The sequence below is a fragment of the Coloeus monedula genome, assembly GCF_965178545.1.
Source record: "Coloeus monedula genome assembly, chromosome: 2".
NCBI lineage: Eukaryota > Metazoa > Chordata > Aves > Passeriformes > Corvidae > Coloeus > Coloeus monedula.
The window spans coordinates 31,301,388-31,318,207 of NC_138782.1; the positions used below are offsets into that span (position 1 = coordinate 31,301,388).

The window sequence follows — 16,820 nt, forward strand, 5'->3', positions numbered from 1 at the left end:
CCATGAGCACTCACAGCCCAGAAAGCCAAACGTGTCCTGGGCCACATCCAAAGCAGTGTGGGCAGCAGGGCCAGGGAGGGGATTCTGTCCCTCTGCTCTGCTAAGACCCCACCTGGAACACTGCATCCAGCTCTGGGGTCCCAGCATAGGAGAGACAGGGACCTGTTAAAGTCCAGAGGAGGCCACCAAGATGATCAGAGGTGTGGAGCACCTCTCCTACAAGGAAAGGCTGAGAGAAGTGGGATTGTTCAGCCTGGAAAAGAGAAGCTTTGGGGTGACCTAATTGCAGCCTTCCAGTACCTGAAGAGAGCCTACAAGAAAGATGGAGACAAACTTTTTACAAAGCATGTAGTGAAGAGGACGAGGGGAAGTGGCTATCCAACCCAGGCCATTCTATGATTCTGTGATTCTATGAAAGAATTTGGGCAGAAAATAAGTTCCTCAGGAGGACCAAACATTATCCTGTTCAAAAGCCATGCTCTTCTTCACAGCCTGAAAGAGGATCTTAGGGTTCCTCTATCTCCCCCCATGCTCAGCAGATAGTAAATATGGGAGAAAACTAACAGTAGTGTATTACAGTGTGTTCATGACGAGTCTATAGTACTTAAAATGCAAGTTGGAACACTTCCAGTGCTGCTCCTGACCCATTTGTATGTCAGTGTGATGCCACATGACTGTTTTCCAGTATGTCCTGTTTCTTTGTTTTACCTAGGAAAGTGTGCCTTAAAGTTTTATGTTTAAGAAAACTTCATTAGGGTTGCAGTTCAGAAAATAGGAAATGCAAGAGTTAAGGTTGCCTGTGAAACCTTAATTTGTCTCCTTTCTGCATATGCATTATGTTGCAGTCTTTAATTATGTGATCACATGCTGTTTTTCAGTGGTATGTGATCATATAATTAAAGAGTTTATTATAATACATACTGTATTGTAATAATATAAGGGAGCCAAATTAAGATTTCATTGGAATTCCTAATCCTGGCATTTTCTGACTTCTGAGTAAAAGTCTTTGTAACTTTAATACTGTTTTTAATGAGGCAGGTAGAGAGGCATGATAAAGTTGTACAGTCAAAGGCTAAAACTTTCAAAGTGTTAATCACCTAAACTTCTTGGTACTCAGATTTCAGAAGTCTCTGTGCATCTTTGTCTGTTAGGGCATTAACTGGGATTCAGAGGTGTTCAGGGTGTCTGACATGCTATAGCTTACAGTCAAAATATGTGTTTAGGACTGAAAATTTAGGCATCCAATTTGGAAGATTTGATCACTGACTATAAGGAATATTTCTGAAGTAAGAGTGTGTGCTTTATTTAAAAATGATGGCCTTGTGGTTAAGACACAAGTATTAATCATAGAATTGGCAAAGTGAAAGACCAAGGCTGCAGACTTCCTGTGTTAATAGTGAGTAAGTCACTTACACTGTCCTCCCGACAAACCTTTTCTGCTGCTACAAGGGGCCTTAGGCTACTACAGTTTAAAGTTAGGTAGTAAAAACTCACATATTCTACCATGTGTTAAGTTTAGGTCCAGCTCTGCCAGATAGCATATTAAAAATATACAGCGCCTTGTCTACACTACAGTTTTATAATGTGGCATTTTGAACAAGTTAGGTAACACATTCAGAAGCACATTTAACTCCCTGTCTGGACATGCTCTTCATTACTCCATAACTCGTGATTCTTCATGTACAGAACTCAGATAAAGACACTGAAAAATTCTAGAATTAAATCAGTTCTTGTAAAACTTATTAATATCGTGGAAGAAGCATCATCAGTTAAACAAATTGCATTAATGTCTAAGGCTTTTATCTTTTTTTAAAATTTAATGATTTCTTGGGGTTTCTTCTGTTACTCTTTTCTCATGTTCCCATCATGACAGGTGCCTGCACATGAATTAGAATGGAACTTTAATATAATAAACAAAGCTTTTAGCAGTTGTGTAAAGCAAGGATACAAAAACTGAGAGTCATTCATGTGTTAATAATAAACATTGGGGTCTGTGATTGAAACACAATGGTCTTTCAAGTGGTGGTTTATGAATCTAAAACGCTACAGATTTAGACTTTCTTTTTTTTTTTTTTTTTTCCAGTAAAGACTTTGTTTAATCCAGCTCCAGCCCTTGCTGATCTAGATCCACAGTTTTATACCTATTCTGATATCTTCTGCTGCAATGAAACTGAGGTAATGGTCATATGTCATGTTAAAGAAGGAGTATTAAGCAGGAAAATTTCAGAAGGATACTCTTCTCAGAAATGCAGCATAGGGAACAGGAAAATTGAACCATGCTCCTCTTACATAGGACTTTTGGAGGTGACAGGTTTGATTCCTGACCTAACCAGCAAAGAGTAGTATTCCAAAATAACTTTAGCTTGCACTTGAAATTAAATTAGCTGTTTGCAGCCAGAAAGTTGGGTCCTGCCTTCCTTGCAAGTAGATCAGCAAAACACATCCATAAAAGGACACTTGTTAAATGTTATCACTGAGTGGTAAATATTAAAATAGTTCCTTGTCCTTGTTCTGCGGTCCCTTGATATGATTAGTAGGAATGCATTAGCCATAGTGTTCTGACAGTTTTAAACTCTCTTGCCAGGAGGTGATGCACGCTTGCTGCACTTGATGGTAAATAGTAGCTTCATATGCCTCTTCCTGTCAGATCTATTTTCAGTGAATCTTCTCTGGCCTTCAACTGTATGTTTTCCTTTTTTCTTTTTTTCCCCCTCCTTTCCCTCTCTGTTCTAATTCAAGTGTTATTTCTCCCAAAGGAAATTGGTTTTGTCACAAGAGACAAATTAACCTCATAAGACCTTTGTTTAAATTTACTATTTATTAGCATTAGGCTTGCTGTGTTCCTTCCCCTCACCCTTTCTTTATAGTAACAGGAATGTGGGAGAAGTAACCTAGTGGATAGGAACCATGCCTTGGTCAGAGTTAAAGTTATGTCTAAGAAACATGGTTTCTGCAATGAACATAATCCCTTTGGGTGGAGAGGAGGGGGAAGAGCTAAGAGAAAAGCATGGCCCTGCTTACTTGTAGCATATTTTGTCTGATGACAATGTCTGTCAGTGTAAATTTTTGAAGACTCAGTTACCGTCTTTTGAAATTTCTGTTAAACTCCATCACAAACTGTATCAGAAGTTCTCAGCCTGTGAGTCTTCTAGCATTTAAAGGTCAGCCTAAGTAACCCAAAAGGACATCTAAATTTTATTCTGGGATGTTTCATTATGTGTCTGCGAAGTTCACATACTCCAGAGAATTTGGGAATTAGTAAAATAGCAAGGTGGGAGATGCCACGGCACTTCAGGTCTCTGGAAGCCAGAGTTTCCAGGATAACTGGCAGTGATACAATTTGTGGCTCAGACACTGCCCAACAGATACCAGAATTCAATTCTATGTGGTGAAGAGAATGCTAAGGCAAACTATTTATTCTTGTTCAGGGGACTCGTGGAACACCAGTATCATGTTTTCTTAATGCTGTCAGGCAGCTCTTATGCCTGGACTATGACTCTGGATTGGCTAAATGGTGCAGTGGCTCACATTTTGGGCTGAGAACATCCATACTCTCACACTATTTAGTAAATGTCATTCATTGTTTGCTTTTTTCATAATGCCACTTGTTAATTTTTTCCCCTGCAAAAACTTATCCCCCATATGTTAGAAACAAAACTTTGTTTTTCATTACTTGTCTGTTCCTGACTTTTCTCCCTTTGTATCACACATGTTAAAGTTTTCCTTTTGTTGTATTTTATTGCTAGGGGACAGTCTTGAAAGAGGCATTCTTTGAGAAGTGTAGCTTGATGGAGCCAGGGGTATTATTATTACCACCACATGGAGGAAAGAAAATTACTTCTATTAGAGAACAAGAAATACAGGTGTATAATTATAATAGATCCCTGCTCACTCATCTACCTTTTCCTGCAGAGCTGGGGGTACAGTTTGCATTCTTTTCTGCTATTTTCTTTTAAAAAGTAATTACCATGTGAAGATAGCTAGAATCACTGAATGCAAGGTCAGGCACAGAAGTATGCTCTCTGCTGTTGAGGAGGCTCATCTCTTCTGAATTTAAGGAAATGCTAGACATGTGGAAGTTCCTGCCAGCCATATCATGGGAGCATAAATCCAAGTGTAGGACTCCTTCAGCATATTCTGAGAACAACAATGGCATATAAATACCTTTGTTTTTAAAAAACAACCTTTTGAAACTTTGCAATGAAATAGATTATGTTAGCACAAATGTAATATTCAATTTTGTTTGATTTCATTCTGTGTGTCTGATTTATTGAACTGATTTTCAGGGATGGACTATTACCATTTTTTCTTTCTTTTTGCTGAGAAAAAAGGAAAATTCAAGCGTTTGTTTTTCTTATGTCACAGGTTTGAAAGTAGTTTTTTTTGTAATTGTTATATGTTCATATACCATCTGTTTTCTGTTTTCTTTCATGACTTGCTTTAATTTCAGATCTCTGTAATGAATACACTTGAGAAGTTTGATATACAGATAAATGTTTACATACCCAGTAAAGGTTAGCAGTCACATCTCTGTATGGCACTTAAAAGCAACAAGTTAATTCTACAAATCTTAAAGATAATTCTAATTTTTTAAACTTTATCCATTCAACCAGTGACATATGTATCTCCATCATTATCTTAAATCAGGAAGTACGTAAGACTTTGGTGATCCTGAACATATACCGGGAAGAGATCTTTTTATCCTTTTTTTTTTTTTTTTTTTTTTTTAAATTTCCCTCAGTATTTACTAGCGGTCACAGTTAGAAAAGAGCATTTGGATAAGATGGACTTTTTGTCTAAGCCACTATGGTCATTCTTTTGGATTTTTAAAAATTACTATTCTCTATGGCCAAATTTATTGAATGTCCTGGTTACAGCTGCCTTCCTGAGACGTTCTGTTCCAGCTCCATTGCCTCTCCTAGTTGGTATTTCTAAGTCTCAAATGTTTTTCTTCCAGCCAAAATCCTATTTATGCTCCAAATTTACCTTTTCTGGAATATTTTATTTTTTATCTGCTATTTTAAGCTACTTCCAGGGAAAAAAAAAGTGTATTTCTGCTTCATCTTTACTAAGTCATTTAAATAGTTAATAAATCATCTTGGGTTTGAAGATGAATTCTTTTGAGCTACTCAGTTCAACTGCTTCTAAAACATTCTTTTTAACACAGATGTGTGTTCTAAGACAAGATTAAATTTACACAGTTTTGGGGTTTTTTTATTACTTGGTTTGCCTTTCCTAGTAATTTACCTTTACAAGTATTTATCACAATTTTATCATAATGTCCCTCTCTTTCTTGTTCGTCAAGAAATACTTTTAAATCATAAAATCCTGTGGTTTGCAGATAATATGTGAATAGTATGTTTGTAACAGAAAATTATGTTGGTTGTCAAACAGAACACAAGCCATATAGTTTAAGACGTCTCATAGACTGTGTTAAGTGTTTGTTAAAGATGAGAAAAAGAGGATAGTCCTTGTGATTAGCTGAATTATTACTGAGTCAGAAGTTTCTGTTTTTTACAGCTCTAAAGGTCAGGGTCTTGATCTGCAATGCCTTTGTCACAGAACAGAAGTTTAAAGATGTCAGCTATAGTGTCAGCCATGGGATGTTGGCTCTCAAACATAAAAATATCAAATATAACATCAACACTTTATATTCCATTCTTTATTAAATGCCTTAGGATTTAATGAAATCACACACAGTATCTGGTATTACAGCATAGCTTGTTATGGATTTATGTGCTAGAGAGAAGCAAACAAAATTACACTATCATTATGAATTATCTACCATTAGTTTGTCTAGAAGGCTCTTCACAAGCTCTTCTTTTCACTCATGCTTGTTGCAATAACAGGGGTTTTTATGTCTGACATTACTTTCTTTTTATGTGGTTCATGAACAAAAGAAGTCAGAACAAATCTTGCAAGGTTATCAGTTCTTTCTTTGCTTAGCCTGTAGTTCAGTTTTATCTTTTCCCAGAAAGATCAAACTTGTTGAGACTAGTTTGTTAATTCCCAGATGCAGCACAGCCTAATCCCTGAGGTTTGTGCAGGAATGTGCTAGTTCTCCATTCCCTTAATTCTTCTAATGCAAAATAAATGTATCCAATGTCATCCTGGTGAAAACTAATGATTGTTCTTTTCAGTCATCTATAAATGTTGAAAAAGAGACAACCCTATGCAAGATGAGCTCTTTGGAATACTTAACATTTTTTTTCCCACGTATTTGTGTGACTCCTCTAGGCATAACCACAATGTCAATACAGTTCATGTGTTGTTTTTCTTTCTTAGCGTGTGCATGCAGTTACATAGCCCTGCAGGTTAGGAACCAAAATATATTGCACATCAGCAATTTCAATTTGATCCTGAATGTTTTGAAGAACAGCTGCTTCTCTGTTCAAAGAGTACTGAGGAGCCCTTCAGGAGAAGAAAAACTCCTGAATGGTTACGGCAAATGATTAAGTTTGACAAGCTATTTTTAATGCAAAATTGGGAACTACTTTCTCCCCAATGTAAAATGGGTATCAGATTTCTGATCTAAAGAAGGCCATGCAAAGATTTGATGAAATGCTAGCAGAATGCTTTGGAGCTTCAGTAGTAGAAAGCAGTACAAGTTAATTGCTAATTTTGTTAAATAAAGCTGTAAGATACATAAAAATAACACAGAAAAATAGATACATTCTTACTGTTTCCTTTTAAGTGTTACTGTATATTAACAGAGGATGGATCATTTTTTGGAATAAATATTTGTTAGTATGTCCAGAATCAAGAGACATTATTGCCTTTTGCAAGATTCAGAGAATATCAAGTTTATAAAACTTTATCTGTAGTCTGGGATGAGGACATTTAAGACACTGCTTATTAATACAGAGAGATTAATATTAAGGATAATCTTTCTTAAGAAAATATAATTGATATTTCTAGGGGTCAAAACAAAACCAGGTCCTTTAGAAATAAAATATTTCAGAACATCTCTTGAATTTGCCTTTTGTGTTTTAAGTAATGGAAAGCTACTATTCTGCCATTACATAGAAGTTGCCAGCAATTCACAGTCTATTTTATTTCCATCTTCGTTCTAAACCCCATTTTATCAGTTGCTGGAAACTATGAATTTTCCCATATTTAGTCTAAAATGAAAGATGTTACTTTTGGGAGGGAAATGAATAGCTTCAGGCCAATTCATTTCAATCAGTTTTTAATTATTCTAGCACGATAAGTATTTCTGCCTGTATGTATGTAAAAATTTTATAATTTGAAACAACTGGAACTAGCTTGGCTTGTGGCCTGACCTTGCAATTTCTTATACACTAAATCTGTTGCACTGCTTCTTGGGGACTGTTCACATGTGTTAGAATTAATGAGATTGAGTTCTTGTTTTGTCATTTTCAAAAGAAATCTCCTAAGGTACAGGCCAAGTTTGTAGCCAAGTGACTTACTGTGTTTAAATATTTGAAATTAAAAGTATTTTAAATTATCATATGTAGTTTTAGATGCATTAGCCTTAAAACTGGGACAGTTTCCCTGTTATTGTTTATTATTTCTCTTCCAGCAGTACCTGGCAACATTTGCAAAGTTGTTACTGTGCTAGGTGCACATAACCCAGTCCAAATGATAGACTGCTCCCCAAAGAATTAAGACTTCTTAGTTTATATTTGCTGAGGATTAGAGGATTGTGGAAGTTAAGAACAGACCTCTGGATGTTCAACTAGTCCAACACCCTGGTGAAGCCTGTCCAGTTTAGGATGGATTGCTCAGGGCTTTGTCCAGTCAAGTTCAGAATCTCCCAAGGCTGGAGACTTGTGTGACCTCTGGGCATGTGTTCCACTGCTTCATCACTCTTGTGGTGAAAAAGCTTGTCCTAATATTGGAATTTCTCATGTTCTAGTTTGTGCTTGTTGTCTCTAGCCCTATCCCTGTGCACCTTCAAGAAGACTCTGGTTTCATCCTCTCTATACCCACCTACTAAATTGCCCTAGACAGCAATTAGATTTCCCTTTAGCCAGGAGTTCTTAAGGCTGAACAAGCCTGCTTCTCCCAGCCTTCTCTTGTATGTCCTGGTCTCTGGTCCTCTGACTGTCTTGATGGCCTTCCACTGCAGTGTGCTGTGGTAGGTCAGTGTCTTACTTGTGGCAGGGATCCCAAAACTAGATACAATGCTGCAGATTTGTTCTTGCAAATGCCAAGCAGAGGATCCAGAACATCTCCCTGGAGGTGGCTGCCCCAAATGCACCACAACTAGGAGCAACTGGCAAATGTTCATATGCTAGGCTCATTCTCAGTTTTAGCCAGTGTAAATTACTACTGCTGTTGAAAGAAGTTAATTGTTTTGGATTGACTTTTGGGGGTAATGTGGGATTGGGGGTGGTGTTAATTTTAACACAGATCTGCCTTGCAATCCAGTTTGCTTCCAGGCCACACAAATGGCTGTCCTGGCACAAGAGAATGGGCTATGTGGACAGGAGTCAGGCAGGGAAAAAACAGGGCCATTTTCTTTTCTGCAGCACTTCTGGTTTGTGTCATCCTACCATGACTAGACTCCACAGTCTAAAGAGAGATGGAGACTTAACTAAGATTAGTGAGGATTATGGCCAAGAACCTTCATATCAATGAAATTAAAAACTTTAGTTAAATTTTTCTACTACTCTTGTAGACAAAATTATGAAAAGAGTTTGTAGGTTAATTATATAATATCCATCACAGGTTTATTCTGACAGCAGTTGTGTGGAATGTCGTCTTGCTTTAATAGGTCCATTTAACTGAGTAGTTTTATGAGACTAGCTGCAGAAAAATAAAATTCTTCATTTGCTGTTCTTTTGTACAGTACTATGGCAAATGTCCACATTGGGCTTTTAGTATTGTTATTTAATTTTTTCTTTACATAACCATTAGTTATTTCCCTCAATTGTACCACAGTTTGTTTTTTAAATAAGATTCTACTGAAGGGAGGAACTTAAAAACTCACCACAGTATTTAACATCAGTTGACATTTACCGCAATCTCTAATTATTGGCACAGAATCTGTCTGGCTTCTGCTGCTTTTATGGTTCTTCCAGTTTGTTCCAGTGTTTTTTAGTTGTACCATCCTGCTGTAGATGAGTTAGATGACAGTGGTTTGAAGCAGCCGAAGATCTACTTTTATACAGACTGTCTGTTCAAAATAATTTTGTTTATTGGTATAAGCACTGTAAAGATGAAAAGAAAGATTTCTACAAAACCTTTCCTATAAAACAATTCTTTCACTACTCAAGCAAAAAATCCTGTTGATTTGGGACATAGGAAGCACAAAGAGGAGTACTGTCTTAATGCTAAGCATGCAGGATGAGCATTTCATTAGTAAGAATATTATATTTAAATACTTTATTTACCTTGCTCATGAGCTTACAGAAGTATAAGTACCATGTAAATAAACCAATATTAGATTTACTGTTTCTCTACCAAAACCAAACCCACTTTCATCCTGGAAACTGTGCAACAGAGGTGGAATGTTTGGAATTATAGCCCCTCATAAAGTACACTGAAAATTCAGTTTGCCTGTTTCATTCAAGGATTTGTCTTAATGCATTTTTAGTCTTTTAACACAATGTACAAGGTGTTCTGAATAGAGGAATACACAGTTCCTGCTCCAGAAATCTTAAAACTCATGAAGAGACATGGAATATGTAGACACTTGAATAGAGTGTACATATATATTTTAATATTATATGTCATCTATCTGTAGTTACTCCAAAACCATTATTATAGTATTGGTTCCCTGGAAACCTTGCAAGAAGATACATTCAAAAGGTTCTGTGAGATACTTTTTAAAACAAATTTTCTTACTTGAAAATACTTTTATAACCTTTTAAATACTGAAATATGTTTAATATGCTTAAATAGTTTATACTGCAAGAGAATTTAGAGCAGCATGGTGACATGCCAAAGAGAAAATTGGATAGATTTAGTTGCCTTCTTATAATTTAAAGCTTACTATATTCTTGTCTGGGATCAGTGTGGTTAAAAAAAGTGATTTTAAATTGCGTGTACATGTTGACCACGCCTTGCCCCTGTGCAGTGCACAAGTTTAACAACCAAGTCCTGCCACACCAGGCTCTGCCTCATAGTGTTCAGATCAACAGTGCTTGAAATAATCTGTGCATTTGTCTAAGTAGGAACTGCAGAACTTGGTCATGTAAGTTTAAAAATTAAAACCGGTAAGTGTTCTGCTGGGGATACTATGAAGTTTAGGGAGTGTGTTGGCATAATGTGGCCCTTCAGAGCCCAAGGGTGGCTGCTCTCGCCTGGGTCGGGCTGAAACTCAGGAAATGACAGTGGCGAGCAGCGGGCGCTGACTCACAGCTGGGGGCGGTTTGTTGTAGATGGCTGTAGTAGTTCCTGTCCCCAGCTGTCTGCCCGCCCTCTCTTTACTACAGGCATGGCCTGGGCTCCATGAAGCACTTGTTTAATCACTACAGTTTACAGTTTGTTACATCAAGAACTGCGAGCACTGAATTCGAGTTTCAGTCATGCAGAGGAAGGTAGTTTGAAATATTTCAGCAGCTGTTTCCCAGGAAGCTGAGCTGCCCATGCAGCAAAGGTCAGGAGAGTAGCTGCTGAATAGGTTCCAAAGAAAGTTTTCCACTGAAAATAAGCCCTAGGAGTATGGAAGTTATGTTCACCTATGAAGCAGTTATCTGAAAATGCTTCAGACTGCATTCTTCAAGATCCAGTAGCAACCTCATAATGTAACCTACAGTAAGGCTTCCCTTTTCTCAGGCAAGCAGGACAAATTTTAGTGAAGACATCAAAATGTAGTCTGTCTGTTTACATGCAGCTGAAGGCATACAGTATTATGAAGGAGTACTGCCTGGTAGACTGTTTCAGAGAAAAGACAATTTCTCTTCCCTTTCTTCCTGTTTCATTCTTGTTCTCTTCCCTGCCAAAAAGAAGAGAAAAAGCACATGACAGTACAATGCCATCAAGAAAATGTATGAAGTGGTGAAAATGTTGTTTGAGTCTGAAGTCTTCATTGCAGACTTTGGGGAAATTTTGCTCTTAGTTGGGTGGAACTAGAAGAGATTAATTTTAAGACCCAACTGGGAGACGTTTACTTAAGCTCACCATCAGTTAGAAGAAGAGTTTAGCTGTGTTAGTACAGAGCCAGCACGGTTGACAGAAGGGTATGGACATGGCCATAACACAAATATATAATAGACTTTTAATGGGCCTTTGTCCAAAGAAGGCTTCAGATAAATTTTAGGTATTCTCATACAAAAATATATTTTAAATTGAACAGAGTGGTCAAAATTGAGCAATTTGTTTTCCCTGGAAGAGATTTTCCCTTGTGATGTCCCTCTAGCTGAACACTGAAAATTTTTAAAAGTATTTAAAAAGTTTCTCACTTGGTGATAAATATCCCTCAAGAATAGTGACCAAGTTGGCTTGTAGCATTTCTTCACATTAAACCATAAAATGCTTTTGCCAAGACTGTGTCATTGTGTCCATTTCACAGATGAAAAAACTGAGGCATGTGGGAAAAATGTGATTTTACTAAGGGTTTTATGCCAGGTAAGTTGTAGAAGCTGGAACAGAACCCACACCTCCTGTGTCTCTCTGCCTAGGCTGTTCTCCGTTAGTCTGCTGTGCCTGAAGTACACACTGATTTCAAGCAAGGAGCAGGACACAGCTGAATATCAGTGTAGGAAGTGGTTTCATGATCATCCTACAATACACATTTCAAAAAGCTACTAAATACTGTTTTCAAATGCAACTGTTGTCCAAAAGTGAATGCTGTCACATTATGATTTTCGTTTGCGTGGGTTGTTTTCCAGGCAGAAATTTTAACGGGCATCCCAGTTGGCAACCTTGAAGATGCTGAAAAGGTGGGACGCATGCTGTTAGAAAGAGGGTGTAAGCTCGTAATTGTTACTCTTGGAGCAGAAGGCTGCATGATGATATCAGGAGATGAACCCATTCCAAAGCACGTTCCTGCTGGGAAGGTCAGGGCTGTGGACACTACGGTACGTTTTTGTGGTTTAACTGTCTTGCTTTGGAAAAGACTGCTTAAGCACTAGGGGAAAGCAGTGAGTAATCAGCCAAATCTTTGGGCACTAGCACAAAGGCTAATTTATGATGTGAAACTGATATCTTGCTTCCAGTGTCTCATATATTAAATGTCAGTTCACCTGAGTTTTATAGTCTGTATTATAGATGAGCTAGAATTATTATACATACTAAAGGTGTCCTCATGTTGCTCCTTTACTGAAGTACCTGTCTCTCACTGTAGTGTGTGATGCCACTGGCCTGAGCTGCAGTCCTGTTTTTTCACCTTTGCCCTGTCATTTAATTCATCTTGTCCAGAACTCAGACACAGTGAGAGAATGGAGATACTACTCACAGTCTGAAACGGAATGTTTGATTGTTCTGACAAAGCATGAATTACTTACCAAGTCTAGTGTAAGGTGATTAAAGACATCATTTTTACAGAATATAGTGGAAACCCCCCCAAAAGTTCTTGCTGCTTCATGATGACTGTTTTATGATGCTAGGTAAGGGATACTTGGTCAGGCGCATTTTAATCTTTGCCATTAGGGTACTTTTTTGCTTCATGCTCAGAACTAAGTGCAGAAAACATACTCTGTGAAACCACAAAATACAATACCCCCAGCAAAAGATAAAACCAGGGCAGGCAATAGTTAAGATAGCATTGCTATGAAAACCTTACCACATTGCACATATGGGGCTATTTTGTGTTCCTAGTATTATCTGACATAAATCCAAAATAATTCCAGTGGAGTTACTGAGAGCCGAGCAGGTCGTGTTATATGTACTAACTATACATTTAAATGCCTGTTATAATAACGTCATATTACATATGTTCTGTTACAATAGTTCATTAAAATCCTGGAGATTTTACCATCTGGTACATTCCATATCTGAATTGCATTAATAACAACTAGTTCTTGTAGCATGTTTTTTATCCATGGACCTCATACTGATTCACAAAGAGGAAAGGCAACTGCTTAAAGGATGAGGAAACAGAGGCACGGGGAGCTGAAATTACCTAGGTCAGTAGCATGCAGTAGCAGAGCTAAGAGTAAAGTCACTTCATCTCAGTCAGAAGATCGCTCATAGGTTTGGACTGTGATATTCTGATACTGTGGAAAGCGTTGTTTCATTGTTCAATATAATATTTTTCTACATAACTCCAAAATAGAGATACTTTGGTTTTATTTTCCCCTTTTGCCCCTTTGTCATTTATAAGTTTGACATTGGGTTAGTGCTGGTTTTGGAATGTCTTAAATTGCTACATAGGGGAAGCAGACATCACTGTACTCTGCATAAAGTTCTTGATAGGGCACTACAGAACCCAAATTGCCTCTGCTTGCTTTTAGCCCAGAATTAGAAGTGCCAAGGAAGTGAAAGCTCCCAAAGCTGCCCAGAATCAGGATTTACTAGCTTGGGAGCAACACCTTGTGAACCTGGCAGTACAGTTTCTTGCTGCTCTGAGCTGTTAAATCCACTACTTCTATCGAAGCTTACTGTTAGAGTTTTTTCTCTATCACACAGAAGTGATTTTGAATAAATATGTGTGATCTGCTTCTTCTTCAGAAGAAAATTGCTTCCAGGTCAGCTATTGTTTGATATCTTAAAGATTTGCTGCTCTTGGAATAAAACGGCAATACTGAAACCACACGCTGTGGATGAAAAATGCTTTTTATCTTGCGTAGCAGTTCAGAGTTCCATGTCTGAACTAATGTAATGCTCCTGGTTTGTTTGTTTTTTTTTTTTTTTTTAATTCTTTTTATTTTAAATAAAACCAGTTTCTTTTAATTTACTAAATCCTTGCCCTGCCTCCTTGTGGCCAACAGGTTATTGGCTTCCACATAGCAGAGGATTTTCACAGTTAATTTTGTTAATCTACTTAAATACCAGTGGGTTGTTTTCAGTAAAACAGCTGTTCTTGGTTTATTCTTGCAGCCTGAATGAAAAAATATGTGTTGGCCTTCCATTATAAAAGTCTTACAGTGCTTAGCCTGATTATCACTTTGCCTGAAAGCAAGTGGTTTTAAAGCAACCCTTATAAACACTAAAGAAAATAATGTCATCCTCAACTAACCTGGATTTCTCTATTATTAAAATAAACATTAAACATTCTAGTAGGACATGTTACTTTCTTCAAGGCATGTCCACAGTAGATCCTTCCCCAGGAGAAGGATCAAGCTGTGAGGTAGCTTACCAAGTAGCCACCTACCCACAGGGTATTCAGAGTTGTCATGTGTATGCTTTTAGCCTGCCATTTGATACTAAAAAAAAAGTTGCTACCTTTAACTGCCCTGACTTCAGCATCTCGAGGGACTAGGCACGATCACATCTGGTTATGTGCCTGTATCTGTACTGATACGATTTAGATCGCAGAAGGTAAAGTTACTGCCAGACAAAGAGTTAAATGACGCGTGTACCCTATCACAGAATTTGCAAAAGGCTGCAGTCCTTAATAAAAAACGGAATTTTCCATTTAGAAGACACACATAAGATACAAAATTATCTTCAAAGTCCCCTTTCACTGTAGAATTTTTCCATACCTGCTACCACTGCCCAGAGTCCTCTCTGCTGCACTGCAACTTCAGTAATGACTCCTGGTAATTTCTATTGCCCACAGCAATTTTAGGAATTTTTGAACAACAAAATACTTGGGTAGGTACAGCCACAAAGACTAAGAATTTGAGTTCCATATCCCAGTTTGTGTGCTCCCCATTCTCCATGTTCACAGGTTCATCAGAGACACTAAGGGTTCATAGACTGTAGAGCCTGGCTTTTCCTCCCTACCCTTGAGGTGGTTAAATCTAAGTACTTATTGGCAGAACACTGGGAAAAGCTGGCTCCATCTCCCACTCTGTCGTGGAACATGAATCTTCAAGATTGAAAATCTGGCGTTTTTCACCCACACTAAATCAATACTATAAAGAGGGAAAAAAGGCCTGTTGATTCTTTTTTTTAGCACTAATTATCTTAGTGTGGGCTTTAGTAATGTATGCAATGCTTCTCATGACTGTTAGCAGAGCTCTCCATACGCAGTCCAAAACATGTAGAGCACGAATAGTCATTCAGAGGGAAGTTTTGCAAGACATGGTATTGTAAAGCTGAAACATCTGTTTCTCCTGTTATAGCTAAATAGTGCAATAAGCTTTTGTTAAGAAAATTAACTTTCCCTTCATTTTACTAGTTCCTGCTATCTACTTTCTATATGCAAATTTTGAATAAACATAAAAATAAGTGAATTACTGAAAAATAATCCTCGAATTTTGTGTATGACAGAAAGATCTGATTAAGCCCACCAGCTATATCAATTTGTATTTGAAACAGTTGATGTACATGAGACATTTGACACATAATAAAGTACTAATATAGGTATACATTATATTCTATTTTCATTACTTTAAATAGTTGCTTTTAAATTTAGTTGAGTATATTAAGTTAAATATATGCATTTATTTTTGGAAGAACCTATTTCCACTTTAGGTGAAACTAGTACATGAAGCTACATTAAAATAGCTGTGAAGGATAATTATATAATTCCATTTATATGACACTTCTTCTGTTGGTAGCAGAAGGTTTCACAAATCATTCACAAATTTGATAAGCATTTCATAGAAAACAATAATATCATATACACACATTTTACACTAGCATGTGTGTGAAGCAGTTTGCCTCTGCTGAAGCAGAAGCACAGCTGAGGTGGAGCACGGCAGCTGCTCACAAGCAGCTGTGGGACATGACCGAACACCATCGTGTCAGAATTGTACTTGAGGTGAAGGGGATGATCTGTGTGATGAACCACACGATGATCCTGGATTTTGCCATCTGCTGCTGCAGCAGCCCCCAACAAACTGTCTTGGCAGAAACACACGTGGTCTGATGAGAGAGAAGGCCACAACATCATCCATACTGGAGAATGAAGCCCTGCTCTTTTTGCCCCTTCATTCTCACTCTCCCCCTCTGCTTCTGACAATCACGCAAAGTGTAATTTACAGCACTATTTACATCTATTTACATTTACTAATTATATTCCATTGAAACTGCCAAGGAAAATTTGTCAGAAGAATGTAATTACTCAAAGCTGGAATTTGGCCAGCAGTGAGATTAGTTCCCTTCCATTTTGAAAAAAGCACTATGGGATAGTATGGAGCTGAGCGCTTCCAGTGACAGCTGGGAACCAAGCCAAGTCCCTGAGGTACTTCCGGAGGCCTGCTTGGGGCTTGGTATCTGCAGGTGGACTTTGCAGAAGCATTCAGGCTGTCTGGAGCTCCAGGTTACTCTGAATCTGGGCTTCAGAACCATGCCATGCCTCCTCTGGAGGTGGGGCAGTCTGGTGGTCAGTGGCTATGGCAGGCTGGAACATGTCTGCTGGCTCTGGGATTTGCTCTGTGGTTGCTCCTTGCAGTTGAAGGTGGGGTGTCCTGTCTAAGGTCCATGATTCGAATTGGAGAGCTGGCACTGGCAGAATCTCTCCTGTGCAATGGCATTAGTGGAAAATGGGGAGTTCTCAAAGTAAGCTGGAGCTGCTCCTCTGTTGGCCCCGCATTTAAAGAGCAGTGAGATCACTTTGGGGAGGAGGTCATCTAGGGTTAGTTTTTGTAACCTCTAGTTTGCTCCATAGCCCAGCTTGGATCAAGATGCTGAATATATACTTGCACCAGTTAGGGTGACTTTGTAATTTTTGTCTTATCTGGTCTTCTAAATGCATAGCATAGTTGCTCTATTTAAGATCTCTTCGTCAGTTGACCTCTAGGTTTACACATACCAATGTTGTGTGCAAAAAGTCCTGCATTAGTACACTCACAGCCAGG

General features: G+C 38.1%; 1 protein-coding gene across 3 annotated transcripts in view; it reads left to right on the forward strand.

The window, feature by feature from the left end:
* The window catches only part of RBKS (ribokinase), a 74,121-nt gene that overhangs the window by 38,246 nt on the left and 19,055 nt on the right, over positions 1 to 16,820 (forward strand). For all 3 annotated transcript variants that reach the window (XM_082303123.1, XM_082303124.1, XM_082303125.1), the window contains exons 6-7: positions 2,084 to 2,175; positions 11,802 to 11,990. In XM_082303123.1, coding sequence (XP_082159249.1) covers positions 2,084 to 2,175; positions 11,802 to 11,990 — 281 coding nt within the window. The remainder of the gene's footprint in view (positions 1 to 2,083; positions 2,176 to 11,801; positions 11,991 to 16,820) is intronic.